Source organism: Sebastes fasciatus, chromosome 11 (assembly GCF_043250625.1).
Source record: "Sebastes fasciatus isolate fSebFas1 chromosome 11, fSebFas1.pri, whole genome shotgun sequence".
NCBI lineage: Eukaryota > Metazoa > Chordata > Actinopteri > Perciformes > Sebastidae > Sebastes > Sebastes fasciatus.
The window spans coordinates 26,435,411-26,451,134 of NC_133805.1; the positions used below are offsets into that span (position 1 = coordinate 26,435,411).

The 15,724-nt window shown below is 38.3% G+C and overlaps 1 protein-coding gene across 3 annotated transcripts in view; it reads right to left on the minus strand.

Moving 5' to 3' along the window:
- LOC141777546 (retinal-specific phospholipid-transporting ATPase ABCA4-like) overlaps positions 1 to 15,724 on the minus strand; it is a 54,527-nt gene that overhangs the window by 37,356 nt on the left and 1,447 nt on the right. For all 3 annotated transcript variants that reach the window (XM_074651899.1, XM_074651900.1, XM_074651898.1), the window contains exons 2-9: positions 14,069 to 14,181; positions 13,754 to 13,847; positions 13,434 to 13,575; positions 12,489 to 12,628; positions 11,506 to 11,633; positions 11,109 to 11,306; positions 5,284 to 5,373; positions 1,597 to 1,834 (exon numbers count right to left, since the gene is read on the minus strand). In XM_074651899.1, the coding sequence (XP_074508000.1) occupies positions 1,597 to 1,834; positions 5,284 to 5,373; positions 11,109 to 11,306; positions 11,506 to 11,633; positions 12,489 to 12,628; positions 13,434 to 13,575; positions 13,754 to 13,847; positions 14,069 to 14,134 (1,096 nt within the window). In that variant the 5' untranslated portion in view covers positions 14,135 to 14,181. The remainder of the gene's footprint in view (positions 1 to 1,596; positions 1,835 to 5,283; positions 5,374 to 11,108; positions 11,307 to 11,505; positions 11,634 to 12,488; positions 12,629 to 13,433; positions 13,576 to 13,753; positions 13,848 to 14,068; positions 14,182 to 15,724) is intronic.

The following is a 15,724-nucleotide window of genomic DNA, read 5'->3' on the forward strand; positions in this document are numbered from 1 at the left end:
CTGACAGAAATCAAGAAATGAATTGGTAAAAAAAGATCCTCCCACAGAAAAAGAAACTCTCCCTTATGTTTAGTGCAACCTATACCCCCAACTGACACAGATCATCATCAGACCCAGCGATATCCATGGATTTGAAAGGATCACCATTAACAGTCTTATCAAAGAGGACATAATCCTAGAGACAACCTTGTACATGCTGATGTAAAATCAGTGAAAAAAAGCACAGTCCTTGTTAAGACCTCCTCCAAATGGATGCTACAAATGCAGAGGATGTGCTCAATGTAATAATACGGTCAAAGGTATCGACTTCACTCACACTGAGAAAGAAATCATTGTATCAATGATGTCATCTTCCATTTCTCATGTAATTTATTTGATTAACGCAAGAGCTCCATAAGGAGAAATTATTGAGATTACCTAATAGCAGTACATTTTCACGTTTGACTTCAAAAATGACATCTCATCAGAGACCTCTGGCAACATTGATGGAATACTTAATAGAAGAGAAGTATACTGGATATTTAATTTGCAAACCCTCTCCCCCAAAGGACTGAATGATGAGATACCATGGTATGTCATGCTCTAGAAACTCCTCGGATTTTATAGACCTACTACTGCTACTACTTTATGGTACACTCAAGATACGAGCAATGCATATGAATACATAGCTTTGAATGACTTGTGAAAGCTGCAAGTCCGATGTTTTCATTCATCACATATGCAATTTCTGTAAATAGACTTAATTATTTATTGTGGTGTCTATCTTGTTTTTGTGTTTGTCTTTTCTTGTTATTTTTCTTAAATGTGGAACTTCATGTGGCAGATTGTACACATGCTGCTGTCAATTATTACCCACAGAGTGGGTGGAATATTATATATTTAAGATCACTGTTATATTGATTGTGTAAAACACTCTTGATGAAAGGTCCAGAGGAACCGAAACATTATGATAATCAATAAATTGTGATGCTGAGCAGGAGCAGTGTGCAGGATCTTCTTTTCTTTAGACTCTCGTATGTCAAACTCGATCCGTTCAGCACTCACGTCGACTATAACAACTGATGAAATGTAAGAAAAAGCTGTGACTTCAAAGCGGTGGACCAAAAAACACCACTTATCAATTCTAAGCAGGTTTTCAATATAAAGTGCTGCAAACGTGAAAATGTAAATATTCAAAGATGCTAATTTGACTGCTGATTGTGCTGTTGTGGGAGATTATTATTCCACAATACAATGGACAACAGAAATACAGAAGCTGCTCACAGCTGGATAAAAAAAATTGAACCGAATTTGGTTCATTCCACAAATAAACAAACAAATGAAGTATTAAATCTTTGGAAAACGTCACGGACCCCCACGGTGCTATGGACGCAGTTCTGATCTCGGACTCTGGAGGACCATTTCTGTGTCAAATTATTGATTTCTTAAGTAAGTAGTTGTGTAAAAAGCGGGATAATGTACAGAGAGACGGTAATTGTTGCGAAATAAATCATCCCCCTTTCGGGTTTTATTTTGCAACAATGACCAGCTCACTGTACATTATCCCTTACATAGTATATACTATATATACTATAGAGACTATTACAGTTCACTTACTGGCAGAGTCGTCATAGACATAGTTGTAGCTCTTGGTGGCGTTGACCCCCAGAAACACCTTGTAGTTGTTGTCCTCGTACCAGTTGAAGGACAGGACCCTGGAGCCGCCTCCCTCTGGGTATCCACAGAAGAGACTGGACACACTTGACATCAGCTGGGTGAATGAAGCGGGACCCCCGGCTTGAAACAGAGAGGACACTGCCTTCAGGAGGTCCTGAGAGCTCTCCCTCGCCATCAGCTGGAAAAGTCACACAGAGGGCCAGATGAAAAAAATTCTCTCAGTGGTCAACGTCCCTGTTGACCTACATTAGATCTAAACCATCGTTCATAACAACTTAGAGTGTTTCTGTTCAGTTTTGCCTTCTACCTTCACCTATTCTATGTGTGTCACATGGCTGATTAACATAGGGCAGTTTGAATTTTGAGTTTTAAAAAATGGGAAATACAAGCTTAACACAGAAAATCCAATTCTACATTTTATCGACAGGCCTGAGAATCTCCAGCCTCCTAGTGGCTCTGTGAGGCTGGACTCGAGCTAAATGCTAAGGTCCGCAGGCCAACATGCAGACAGGTAATCCATCCAATCATTATATTCGGCCTGAATGAAATGACTGGACGGGTTTATTACAGTCCTGTGACAGCCACAGATAAGTTTTTTTTTTTTTAAGTTTCCCTTTACGTTTTTGTTTTTGTTTGATTTTTAGCATTTGATTTATTGATTGCTGTCAGGATGTAAATTGAGAATTTCATCTAATATAAAAAAATGTTTTTGAAGGAGATTACCAACTCTTTGAAGCTTTAACAGAGACACAAATAGGATTTAACAGTCTGTGCTTTTGTCTTTTAAGTATCATGCTGACTTGGGGGTCAACATCCCAAAATCTTGGAGTACTTTAAGTTCACTTTGGTCTAGTTTACAAAAAATATGATACATGTCATCTACAAGCCAGGCTGCATCAGATCAGATTGAGACATACACACACACGCACGCACGCACGCACGCACGCACGCACGCACGCACGCACGCACGCACGCACGCACGCACGCACGCACGCACGCACGCACGCACACACACACACACACACACACACACACACACACACACACACACACACACACACACACACACACACACACACACACACACACACACACACACACACACACACACGAACACACACACACGAACACACGAACACACACACACGAACACACACACACACGAACACACACACACACACACACACACACACACACACACACACACACACACACACACACACACACACACACACACACACACACACACACACACACACACACACACACACGAACACACACACGCACACACACTAGCTAGGTTATTATGTGTCCCCCTCAGAGGCACCCAGACTAGTTGTAACCTTAACTTTCATATTCTTTGACTAATGTCTGGTCATCAATGTTGCCAACCAGAGCTAAACATCATCCTGCCTCCAACAGGATGAATGAATGTTGAGTATTTCTATAATGTGTAAATAATTAGCTTTGAGCTATTTGACCTTTTGTCAGAGAGTAGGGACATTTATGTCCTTCATATTCATTCATACTGTGTAAACAGCATAACATAAACGATCACTAGAAAACAATAGCTTGAAAGATAAGCAAACATGTTCTGCTCTCATGACGAGGATAGTCTGAGGGTGGACTAAATATCCTCCTATTGATGGAACAAAAATAGCTTCATCCAAGTGCACTTCTCCCCGGTATGTATCATTTCCTTTCTGAAGAAAAAGCGAAGGAGGCTGCCAATAATTTCAGTTTCATGTTTGAGTCATTTTTCAAATCTCATTTCAAATCTTTAGATGATCTCATAGGGGATCAGATTTTAGGTGGAGTTGAGTTCTTCCAGGAATATTTGTTCATAACCCTTTGTCTTTATTAGCATAGCTCTATAATCCCCTTACAGTTTTTAATGTAACCTACGGATAATCAAACTGCTCTCAGAGGTCAGTGATGAAAATGACTCATTGTTTTTCTAAATTCAACACTCAAAGCAACCTTTTACCCACACACCCACACACACACACATGCTCAAAAACAGCCTTGACTTATTTCGCTCTGACTCCCCTTTCCTCCCTTTTCTTATTTATCATCACACACTCAATAAATTGAAGGGAAGGAGAGGTAGGTAATGAGAGCATTTGGCTCGCCTTTCTGTCACCACGGTGATATGAAGGTCCCACCTACAGGATGTGTCACCTCAAAGGAATGTCTCTCTCCCCCTTGACGACCCCCCCTCTCCACCCCACCCTCTCTCTCCCCCACACCCTCCCCAAGGTGATGATGGGATACACACCACCCCCTGGGACATACAGTGAACGTGCCGAGACGCACAACACAATTCCAGTCATTCTGTCTGGTTTTGTGTCTCTCTGTGTGTGTGTGTGTGTGTGTGTGTGTGTGTGTGTGTGTGTGTGTGTGTGTGCGCACGTCTGAATTAGTATGTAACTATACCACAATATATACATATATATATATATATATATATATATATAAATTTATATATATATATATATACATTACTATTTATCTACATTATCTATTATATTAATTTCTCTACAATATATATTCCAATCTATTTGTCTATACTATCTATTATATTATATTCATCTACAATATAAATTATATTTTATTTCTCTACAATATTTGTTGTATTCTCTTCTATTATATTCCATTTCTGTTCTTTTTTTGATTCTGATTTGTATTTCATATGTATTAAAAAGGGCTGTCAAATTTAACGCAATAATAGCATGTTAAAATTGGTTTTAACGCCACTAATTTCTTTAGCGCATTAACGCAACTTGCGATTTTTAATTAACCTCTTGAAAATCCGACGGGTCTTTCTGAGGCTCAGTTTTAAAGCTAGAATGAAGATACTGGCCTCATATGAAACTACAAAACCTGATGAATCATCACCATGTCATGACATAAAGCAAGCATATTTTCCCACTCCCATGTTGATAAGAGTATTAAATACTTGACAAATCTCCCTATAAGGTACATTTTGAGCAGATAAAAAAATGTGAGATTAATTTGAGATTAATCGCGATTAACAACGGACAATCATACGATTAATCGTGATTAAATATTATATGTATATATTACTATTTATCTACAATATCTATTATATTCTATTTATCCAAAATATAAATTATATTATATTAATTTACAATACCTATTATATTATATGTATCCACAATATATATAATATTATATTTATCTACAATATCTATTTTATTATATTAATCTATAATATCTATTATATTATATTTATATACAATATTTGTTGTATTCTCTTTTACTATATTCAATTTCTGTTCTATTCAATTCTGATTTGTATTATTATTTATGCATGGATATATACATTAATGCACATAGACACACACACACCCTCGCACGTATCACATGAGCCTACAAAGACACATCAGCACTTGTACAGTTCACATGTAGGTTGTTAACACACCCACGCACACATATACACCCCATATTGTTGAGCCCATCACTCAGCCTCCTCTGTTAGCCGTTCTCAAACTGGGAGCAGTGGAAGAGGCGAGTTTCCTGCAGGGCTAAAAATACTGGTGCCTCTGATCCTGCAGGACTGAGGAGAAGAAGAGAGGAGGGATTGATGGACTTTGGAGCACTTACAACTTGGATCTTCTCCGACGTCGCCTTAAGAACCCGACCCCATAACTGCAGGTCAATCCCCTCGGAGCTTCTGTCAATAACCTGAGGCATCTGGGGAAACAAATTCACAAGATGCATCAGTCAAAGGAACAATAATCACACAGTATTTAAAAAACTGAGATTTTAATACAGATAAAATGAGAGGTTAAACACAATTTGCTCTTTGTTCTTGTTGTTCTGTATCAAAACCATCACTGCTCTGTTTAAGTCATGTCCTGTGATGACCTTAGACAGAACAACACATTCATTTCTAGCAAGAAACCAGTGAAACAGCAACCCTTAAATGCTGCAAACCACCTTTGTTACAAAGAAGAAGCCCTTTTTTTGCACACTTTCTTTGCAAACCAGCAACACTATCCATTTGGCCTTCCTTTTTTTCTCATGCAATTTGGGTCTCATCTGTATTCATGGAGGAAATGAACCTGTTTCAAACTTCTCTATATCAGTTGTTCAATATGGAAACGTGCTTCCCCTAACTCTCCGTCAATGACTTCATCTTGAGCAACCATTAGCAGTAGGCGTTAGAGAAGGCCTGGTCAGAGCAGAGTGCTGAGAGCTACGGAAACCCCGAATGCAAAGACAAACACGCACATGTGATATCCTTCCTCCCGCATTCCTCGCGCTTGCATTTCAATGAACGAAGGAAGGAGGGAGGCGGTGTGGGGGGGGAAAGAGAGAAAGCGAGGGAACAGGAAGGGAGGGTGTTGAGAGGTGGATGGGAGAGGGGAGTCAGAAACAAGTTGTTACAAGGCAGAGGTCAGTGTGGTAATGGGTTTAAACTTAATAGAGCTAATGGGTTAAATGCACAGATCCCCACTAAGATGCTACTGTAGTATAAACTAAGGAGTAATACATACTCTACATATATGCTTGGTATATATATGAGTCAAGAAACTCAAATTGTGTCATGTTTCTCTGATATTCACTGCATTTGTACGGTAAACAAAAGAGGTGGAATAATAATAATTAAATTCAATAAATCAATATTACAAACTACAGCCTCAAAAACACCATGGCTAGTAGTGTTATTGCATGGGTACTATGCTGGATTACATTATATTGTGATGTCATTTTATCCACCTTCTTTATATATTGTATGCAAAAATGTTTTTATGCACCCAAGATGTTGAATACTGTATCTGTTTTGCTTTAAAGGCCCTGGAAACATATGGTGTTAATCCGCCTCTTATTTCGACTCATGGGATCCTACACGAACATAAACATTTTTGCCAAAGTTCGAACAGTTCGATGTGGGCGGAGCTCCGTTGGAAAAAGGTGATGTCATGTCGTTTTCAGTACCAATCAGAGTGTAGCAACATCTGAATCTGAAACAGAATGACAGTTGGTGGATTGAAGCCAAGTTTTTAGGATCTTGACCTCAAACTTCTCTGTTAGTTGTAAGTACAGTACTATCTTGGAGAAGTGCTGTTGCCATTTTCTTGCACACATTCATTTCCAATTGTTTATACCGCAAAGTTTTTTACATTGTTACAATTTCATATATTTTATGTGATATTTGATATTATATAGGCCTCAGCCCTCAGTGACCCTACAGAGGATAAGCAGGTATAGATAATAGATGGATATATATTTATAGAATTTAAAGAAAGGAAAGAAAAAATATGCAGGAAGGGGAAAACATACAGAAAAAATAATCTTACACAAGAGGGTTTTGTTAGAAGTTACATACTAGATAAGCAAAAAAAAGAATAAATATGGTAAACTATAACCAAAGAAAGGAAAAGAAAATGAGAATTAAATAAATAATAAATACAGAATGAAAAATATAACTTGATAGTCAAGCAAATGAAATGGCAACTCTGTAAATTAACTGGCTTCCTGTCTATTTTAGGATTGATTTTAAGATACTATTGCTTGTTTTTAAGGTCTTAAATGGGCTGGCCCCAACATATCTAGCAGAACTATTGCATCTTCATACTCCAGCGTTCATATTAAAACTGCTCAGACTACTGAATCATTTAAATCGCTGCTGAAAACCCGCCTCTTCTCGCTGCTGTTTGATTAAACTGAGCTTGACAACTTGACTTTATCTTCTTTTTTGCAGGCCTTCTTTTACTGATATTATGTGCACATTATGTTTATTGTTTTCCTTTGTTCTTAATGTTGTTTTCTTTGTATTCATTTGTATTTGTGCTTATTCAGCACTTTGGTCAACTGCAGTTGTTTTAACTGTGCTATACAAATAAAGTTTGACTTGACTTGACTTGAACATGCTTTGTTTAGCTCTTTTTTTACTGTGTTAGCTGATGCATCTTGTTTTTTGCACTATCCCCTTTGCTGCTGTACACTGCAAATTTCCCCACTGTGGGACTAATAAAGGAATATCTTATCTTATCTTATCTTATCTTAGTCATTTAATCCATCAATCCAACATCCATTACATCTTTCAAGGCTGAACCACTTAACTCCTACAACTGCTCAAGTCTATTTACCCTTCAATACTATTTGATTATGGGTCTCATTCTCAAATATTCAGATTCCTAATCTTTGTTATATCACACTGTCGAGCTCTTACTGTTTCAGTGAGCCCTTCTAGCATAACCAGGTGTTCTCTTTAGCCTGGAACATGTTGGTGACATATTTATACGAGACGCAGCATCACGTCTTACAGAATACTTCGCAGGCTGTAGGCGGGGTCTAGCTAAGCCCATTAGAGAAACAGGCCAAGAGGGATAATGCCATGGCATAGCTCTGAGCTCCACCTGACTCAACTGAGAGTTTAAATATAGTACAGTTTGTTGATGTACCTGCTTTTTTTTAATGCTAATTTGCTTTTCTTTATTATTCTATAAAGATTAGGGCTGCCCCCTCTTAGTTGATTAATCATTTTTTAAAGCTTTTTTTCATGCTGATTGACTTATTTTCTAATAAAGATACATCTACATATGTCCTATTTCACTACATTCAAATGAATAACAAATAAAAGAGTGTTCAGCTTTCTCTGTTTCTTGGTTTTTGTAAATACATGTCTGAACAATTTGAAATGAAGCCCGTGATTTCTTCTAAGCCCCAAAATAAAGCCAGTGACTGAGTGAACAGGTCTGGCAGAGCTGGAATCAGCCACTACGCCTCACATGCAGTCCTGGCATCACCTGCAGCTCTACATAGAACAACAAGCCACCTGACATCACGCCACAATTCACAACAAAAAAAATCACTATTCTGAGCACAAAGCAGCACCGGCACATTTGCAATCACAAGGAAGTACACAAGCCAGAATGTTATGTTTGTCCACTATTTTGCTACTGTGAGATGGTCCAGCTAGGTATTCACAGACAGAGTGGGGGAAAACAGGTATATGAAGGTGATTACAAGTGAGGGCAAGTCTTCCCCTCCATTATCAACCTCTGTTAAAGCTGGGGTAGGCAATATATTTTTGGCATCATTGGGCAAAAAATCCATAATAACCTTTCAGCATATTGTAATTCAAGTGTTGTGAGAGAAATCTAGACTCCTACACCTCCTAATGGCTCTGTTTTAGGCTTTAAAAAATCTAGGAGACTTTGGCCAAGGAAAAGTTGCTATTCCAGCACTGCCTACACTGCAAAGCAAACCCAAAAATAAAACTAATTTATCAAAAAGAGCCTGACAATATCTGACAATATTAGCTAATAGCCTTCTGCTCACCGCTGTGTTGCCACGCCTGCGGTGAGCAGAAGGCTAAATTATTAGCAACATTTTCTCTCCATCTCTGAAATGCTTCACTGACATTGTAGCTCGCTGGAGCCTCGAATCACAGTATGTCATCTCAAAGGGCTTTACAGGCCCACAAGTCTGCAAAGCAAACAAAACAGTAGTTCTCATAGAATTGCTGCTATATAACGGCATTAGGATCATAAAGATGATCGGGATGATGTTAGAAGTTAATAACTAGTAGTTGTACTGGTTACTGTATGAAGTATGTGCCCCCGCAGAGCTGCAGGAACAGGGCTTTATTTCCAAATTCAGGCATTTTTTGTGCCTTTTCCAGATAACTGCCTACCCTGGGCTACCACTTGAATTACAATATATACTGAAAGGTTATTATGGATTTTTTGCCAATAATGCCAAAAATAAACTGCCTCCCTCAGCGTTAAGTTTCCTTTTAAATCATTAAATCTGAGAATGTTAAAGGGTCAAAGCCGACAGAATTAAGAGGCTAATTGCATTTGACAAAACTCAGTATCTCTGTATTTAATCCTCCATCTTCATTCTCTCTGCAAATATTTCACAGTAAATTTACCCGGTGACACAGTGTCTTAAAAAATAAGACATGTGTCCTTGAAGGATAAGTCAGGTTCATATTTTTCTCATAGTCAACAAATCCCATTAAAAAGACCAAAACCAACAATGAATTGTGTGTGTATCCACAGACAGATATATGTTATTGCTCTGTGTTGTGGAGCTCCATTGTTGTCCAAAAAATATTAAAAACACATCCGTGAGCCACGCTGTTGCACTGGGTGATATCTTTCCTATCTTTCATTACCATGAACACACACACTGCCAGAAACACTAGCTAGTGCACCAAATATGTAACAACCCGCCCCTGAAAATAATCCTCAGAAAATGCACTATTATACTACTGTTAAAGTAATGTTTGCTAAAAAACAGCTGTTTTAGGAAATTACTGAGGCTTTTTTAAATAATGAAACTATGTACCTGTATTTGTGAGTTTTTTTTTAAAGGTTCTCTATACAATATTCAGAGCATTAATATAGCGGCAAACAACTATTTGCTATGTAAAGATAGAGGAGTAATGTCTACCTGAGCAGAGAATGAAGTCTCTCGCCCTCTGTGTGTGTTGTAATCAGAGCTTCTCTGTGCTTTGTTGACATAGCCAGGCCGGCCGCACGTGCTTTTACTGCATGTTAGTGCATGTTAGTGCATGTGAGTGTGCCCCACTGACTAGCTCACGGCTGCTGCTCTGCACTGCTCTGCACTGCTCTCATACGGCGGTTACAGTTGATAACGCCAAAGAGCGTATATTGCCAAGAAATTAAAGTCAATTGTTCATTCGTTTGTAACTTCAGCGCCCAGCAGCAAAGCTACTCATTTTGGACTGAAAGCAACTACCGGACGCCAACAATAGTAAAACAAAAATATTTCTATTGTATTGTCGTATTCCACCAAAATGGCCTCTGTTGAACAATAAAATATTATAAATATAATAAGCTTTTTCAGTCCAAAATGGCGGCAGCGGCTGGACACACACAGGAGTTTTGTCTCTTTTCTTCTATACTCTTTGATGACATCGTCCCACCCACAGCCGTCGTCACAGAGGCATAGCACCCACCCTCTGGTCCCCTCTCAGGTTAACACGGTTAACTATGTCAGCACTGTTGCTATTGTTTTCACTATTAGCGCTGTTAGCATCGTTAGCTGTGAGCTGCTGGCTCAGCCGTCACCATGTTGAGAACCCTGTGGGAGTTGAATGCTACAGACAGGGTAGGAAAGTCAGAAAGTTGAGAGACAGACTAACACATTGTTAGTCCATCTGACAGGACAGGAAGAGGGACAATATGTTTCCAACAAATGCAGCCTCTCAGGGGAAATAATGACTACCATGTCAATAAAGAAAGTAAAAACAGGGAGGAAAGGATGGATGTAAGGAACAACATCCACTTTACAACAGGAAACAATGCAGGCCATCAAAAATACAGGATAATATAGGAAAATACAGGAAAACACTGACATTTATAATATGAATATATAATGAATGAATGACGTACCACTCTTTATTTATTCATTTGACAGTGAAAATATTTATTAAAAGCACAACTCACCAGTTTAAAGATTTTGAAGAAGTCCAGATTAGCGTAGAGGATGTCCTCTATCTGCTGCAGCTTTTGCTGGCTGAGGGCACACATGGCGTTGCGGACGCCATGGAGCCCCATGCGACTGGGGAAGATGATGAAGCGCTCCAGCAGGGCCTGGCTGCAGGCTATGTCTTTCAGCTGCAGGTCTGGGATACCAAAGGCAAACTGGGGAACATGAAAACAAAAGGATTAGGTGGAATGCTGGGTTTATTGTGGGATATGTCTCAAAGAATCATCAAATATTACAATGAGCTCTTATATTGATTTTAAACCCCAAACCAAAACATGTAAGTCCTTCAATATTCTTTCTACATAAGCCAAGATGATTTAATATCAGTCTAAGCTTCATCCCTCCAAACTGCACCTGTTCTAGTCGTAGTTCTGCATTGACGAGCTGGTAGACTAAAGACTCCGAGAGGCCGGCGTTCCGCAAAAGGAAGGATGTGAGGACCTCGTCATCCTTCAGAATATCGTCTATCTTCAGCCCACGACCTATACAAAACATCAAGAGCAGAGACAGTGAAAGGTTAGAACCACTAAAGACAATATTGACCCGACCAGCATCGGAGTGCACAGAGGAAATGATTCACAGATTGGCAGAGATTTTCAGGATGTTTCAGGGAAAGTCCAGCGAGCAATGTTGCTGCCAAAAGGTTGAGCTAATTTCAATTGAAGTAATATTAAGAACAACCTTTTCATGTGCGCTTTCAGGCCCGGTCATGAACAATCCTGTGTGTATGAATGACCACAATAATGTGAATATTACCAGAGAATAAGAGGTCCAACAGAATAAGAGTAAAGGGAAAAGGAAGTTTATAATCCACTATCCTGGATAAATCTTTGTGTCGCTGTCACATGCTTTTTACCCAAACAATAATACAAATGGAAATGCAACATCTAACATCTCAAATGATGGTGACAGATTACTGCCAATGTACACCAACTAATCAGCAAAATGGAACATAAAAACAAGATGCTGAAAGTCAGACAAAGAAAGACAAAACGAAAGAGAAAGAGAGGAGGTGCTGTGACGAACACAAGACACGAAACCTCAACAGAAAGAGGATGTGCAGAAAACAACAAGACAAAAAGGTTGAGATCAAAGTGTAGCTCATGTTTCCCGTCAGGTTAAGAGTTTACTATACACTTGAAAGGAAACTTCTTAATCGAAAATTAGGTCCAACATTTGGTTCCACATTTTGGCCAGAAAGCTACAATCCAAAATAGCTGACTTGTGTCAACAGTCTTTTTCTCTTCTGATTACCGAGTTGAGAAAAACAAGCTTTTACTAACCATTTTACTTTCAAGGGAAGTGCTGCTGCCGCCTGAACCATTTCTCAAATTTACCTGACACCATAGATGGGTTGTTGCGCAACGTTTCCATGAAGTTTGAGAAGGACGAAATGTCGCGCCAAAGACGGCCGAGCTGCTGGACCTCCGTCTCGTGTAGCAGAAGCTCTTGGACATCAACGTAGAACCGTGCCAATCTAGAACAAGCCAAACACACACTGAATTAGTCAAATTTATGAACTATTCTTGATTATAAAGAATGTTATACTGCATTATCTAATTTCATATAATCCTATCATATCAGCAGTATAGCAACAATGTAAATGAGGTTTTTCTTTCTTTCAAATGTCTTTTTTATTGATGATCAATAATGAATAAATCAATAACTGTACAGGGATGGGATTTAGTTTTTCTCGACAACGCTCACATGTGTCTCAACACATCCATCTGCTCACCCCAAAAAACAAATACAAAGCAACCACAGCTAACCACAGAAGATATATTCTAAATTATGGATAAATAAAGTTAAAATTATAAATAAGAAAATATCTACGATATACTTTAATAGTAACAGAAAGAGTCAAGAAATAAAGGAAATTGAAAATTAATAAATAGAATAGGAAACGAAAAAATAAATAAATAAATAAAAAGACACAAAAAAATAAATAAATAAAATAATAATAATTCAAATTAAAAATAGTTACTCAGAGATTACTGTAGTGGGTTACTCAAAAAATGTCAAGAAGGGGCGCTACACAATTTACTCTCTGTTCCCCGGGTAGTATAACAGATTCTCTCTAGATTCATACAGGACAAGATGTCTCTGTAAATCTGTTTTTTTTTTTTTATTATTTAAATGTCTGATTTAGTATCTGATTTTGATTAAACAAATTTTAAAGGTATATAAGTAAATGACAGTAAACAATTCAAGAAATTAGTTTTCTGAGGTGTACTGGTACAGTGGAGGTCTACAATGTTAGAGAGCGCTATGATTAGCCTTACACTGAGTTGTTATAGTTGGAGACGACGCCCGGAGACTCTCCTCTGGTTGGATATCTAAAGCAGGGGTTGTTGACGTTGCAGAAGATGCCCTGGATCCAGGGCAGAATCCCTGTTGAAGGCATGGCCTTGTTGGGGAAATGACCTGAAGAAACAGACAACACAGTTAGGGGCATGTGAGGGCTAGTGAAGTGACTTTAAAAGAGTTGTCTAAAGGTTAACATGGGCTATTCTTTCCATGAAAAGAAAACCATATTAGTATTGCCTCCTGGTTTTCAAAGAGATTACTAAAAAAGGCTTGTTAATGAAGAGGTTTTTTTTACATTCATGTTGTTGGTACAGTGGATTGGCCTTCCTCAGCCACACCAGACCGATGAATAACAACACAGGCCAGCAGATCTCAACCAGGAAGCGGACCTGGACAGAAACAAGTAAAGTAGGAGTTTTACACATAAAGAAAACAATCTAATTTAACACAACTACCCTGGAACAAACAGTCTGAAGAGTATATGTTGGGACTTTATCAGAGAGGTGTAGTGGACGCTGTAGTTTGTTGTGTTACTATATTGTATTGCATTATGCTGAATAGTGTTTGTAAGGTTTTGTCCGACCCCAGGCAGTCACATAAATGATAATACCTTCTGTCTCTTGCGGAGAGTCCAGTTTTTCCACAGTAACAGGCGGATTTGAGAGCCTGTCTTCATTGCTCCGCAGCTTTACCCCTGGAAGGGGTCATCAGACTGTGACAAACCTGCAGATACAAGACTCCATCAGTTGTTAACATCTCACAAAGAAACTCTAGACCAGATCCCACTTCTCAGAATTTTGTATTTACTTATTTGCACTGTGGTTATATGGTATATATTGTATGTCTGAATGCAAATATTTGTACATATTTCTTATATACAAAGCCTGCTGCCCCCACGACCCGGATAAGCGGAAGCAAATGGATAGGTTTCTTATATTCTCATTTCTCATTGTTATTTTTATTATTTACTTATATTTCTCTACATATATTGTGTTATACATTGTAGCATTATGTACATAATTTACATGTTACACACACCTTTATTTCTATTTTCTTACATTTCTTTATGTTTATATAAGAGCAACTGTAACGCCCCAATTTCCACCTGGGGATCAATAAAGTAAATCTATTTCTGATTGTGATTATTGAGCCAAGCGAAAGAAAGACCCAAGACTACAGTTTATGGGTCTGGTCTTGAGACCACTTGAGTTTTGTGTTTGACCAGACTTTTGCATGATTTTCTGAAACATTTTAAGATATATTTTACTCTGCTTTTTTTTTAAGATTATTTTTTGGGCTTTTATGCCTTTATTGATAATGAGAGAGATAATTATGAAAGGGGGAGAGAGAGGGGATGACATGGAGCAAAGAGCCACAGGTCAGATTTGAACCCTGGGTGCTGCAGTAAGGACATAGGGTGCTCTCTCTACCAGTTGAGCTACCACGGCACCCCTTTTGGTTGCTTTTTAAAAGTCTAGTTTCACAGTCTCCCAAAACAACTTGTGCTTTTATGAAAAATGTAGTAGTACTTCTTAGGGCTGCCTCTTCTTAGATTAATTTCTTTAGTCGATTAGTAATTTTGTTATGCTTTTTTTCATGCTGAATGACTTATTTCCAAGAAACTTATGAGCACATCTCTGGTAAACACAAGATTTAAGGTGGTGCTTTTGTGTGATTAAAAATCAATTAAAAGTCGATTAAATCAACTAATTGATCAGTCGGCAAAATCATATGTGTTAGTCGACTAAGAATTTCTTTGGTCTAGGACAGCCCTAGTACTTCTATATATCTACTACTACAGATCAATCTATGGAAAACTCATTAAAACTATTATTTCCCCATCAGGAAAGACACATATATTATTATTGGTCTTGAAATGCGCAGATTTTTCTCTGGCTGGTTTTGAACCCAACCTTGACTCAAACTTGACTCAAACTTGACTGTACCTGGCCTTAGCATTAAATTGGATTTGTATAAGGTGGTCTTCACTACAACCTTGGACAGACCACCTTTCAAACCACTTGGAAAACAAACACCCTGCTGAGCAAAACACCACCAGCTTTAAGATTTGTCGTGAAGGCATGTTGGCAAAAGCAGGGGATTTCTCTACAGGACAAATACAAGTTGGCATAACATTATCAAAATTATTCAAATGTAAAGTCCAACATTGTTATTAACAGCATATAAACATGAGCTGGTATGTGATTGATAAATGCAATTTGTACCTGCTCTATCAGACAGACTTATTTCAAAAGACAAATTCATT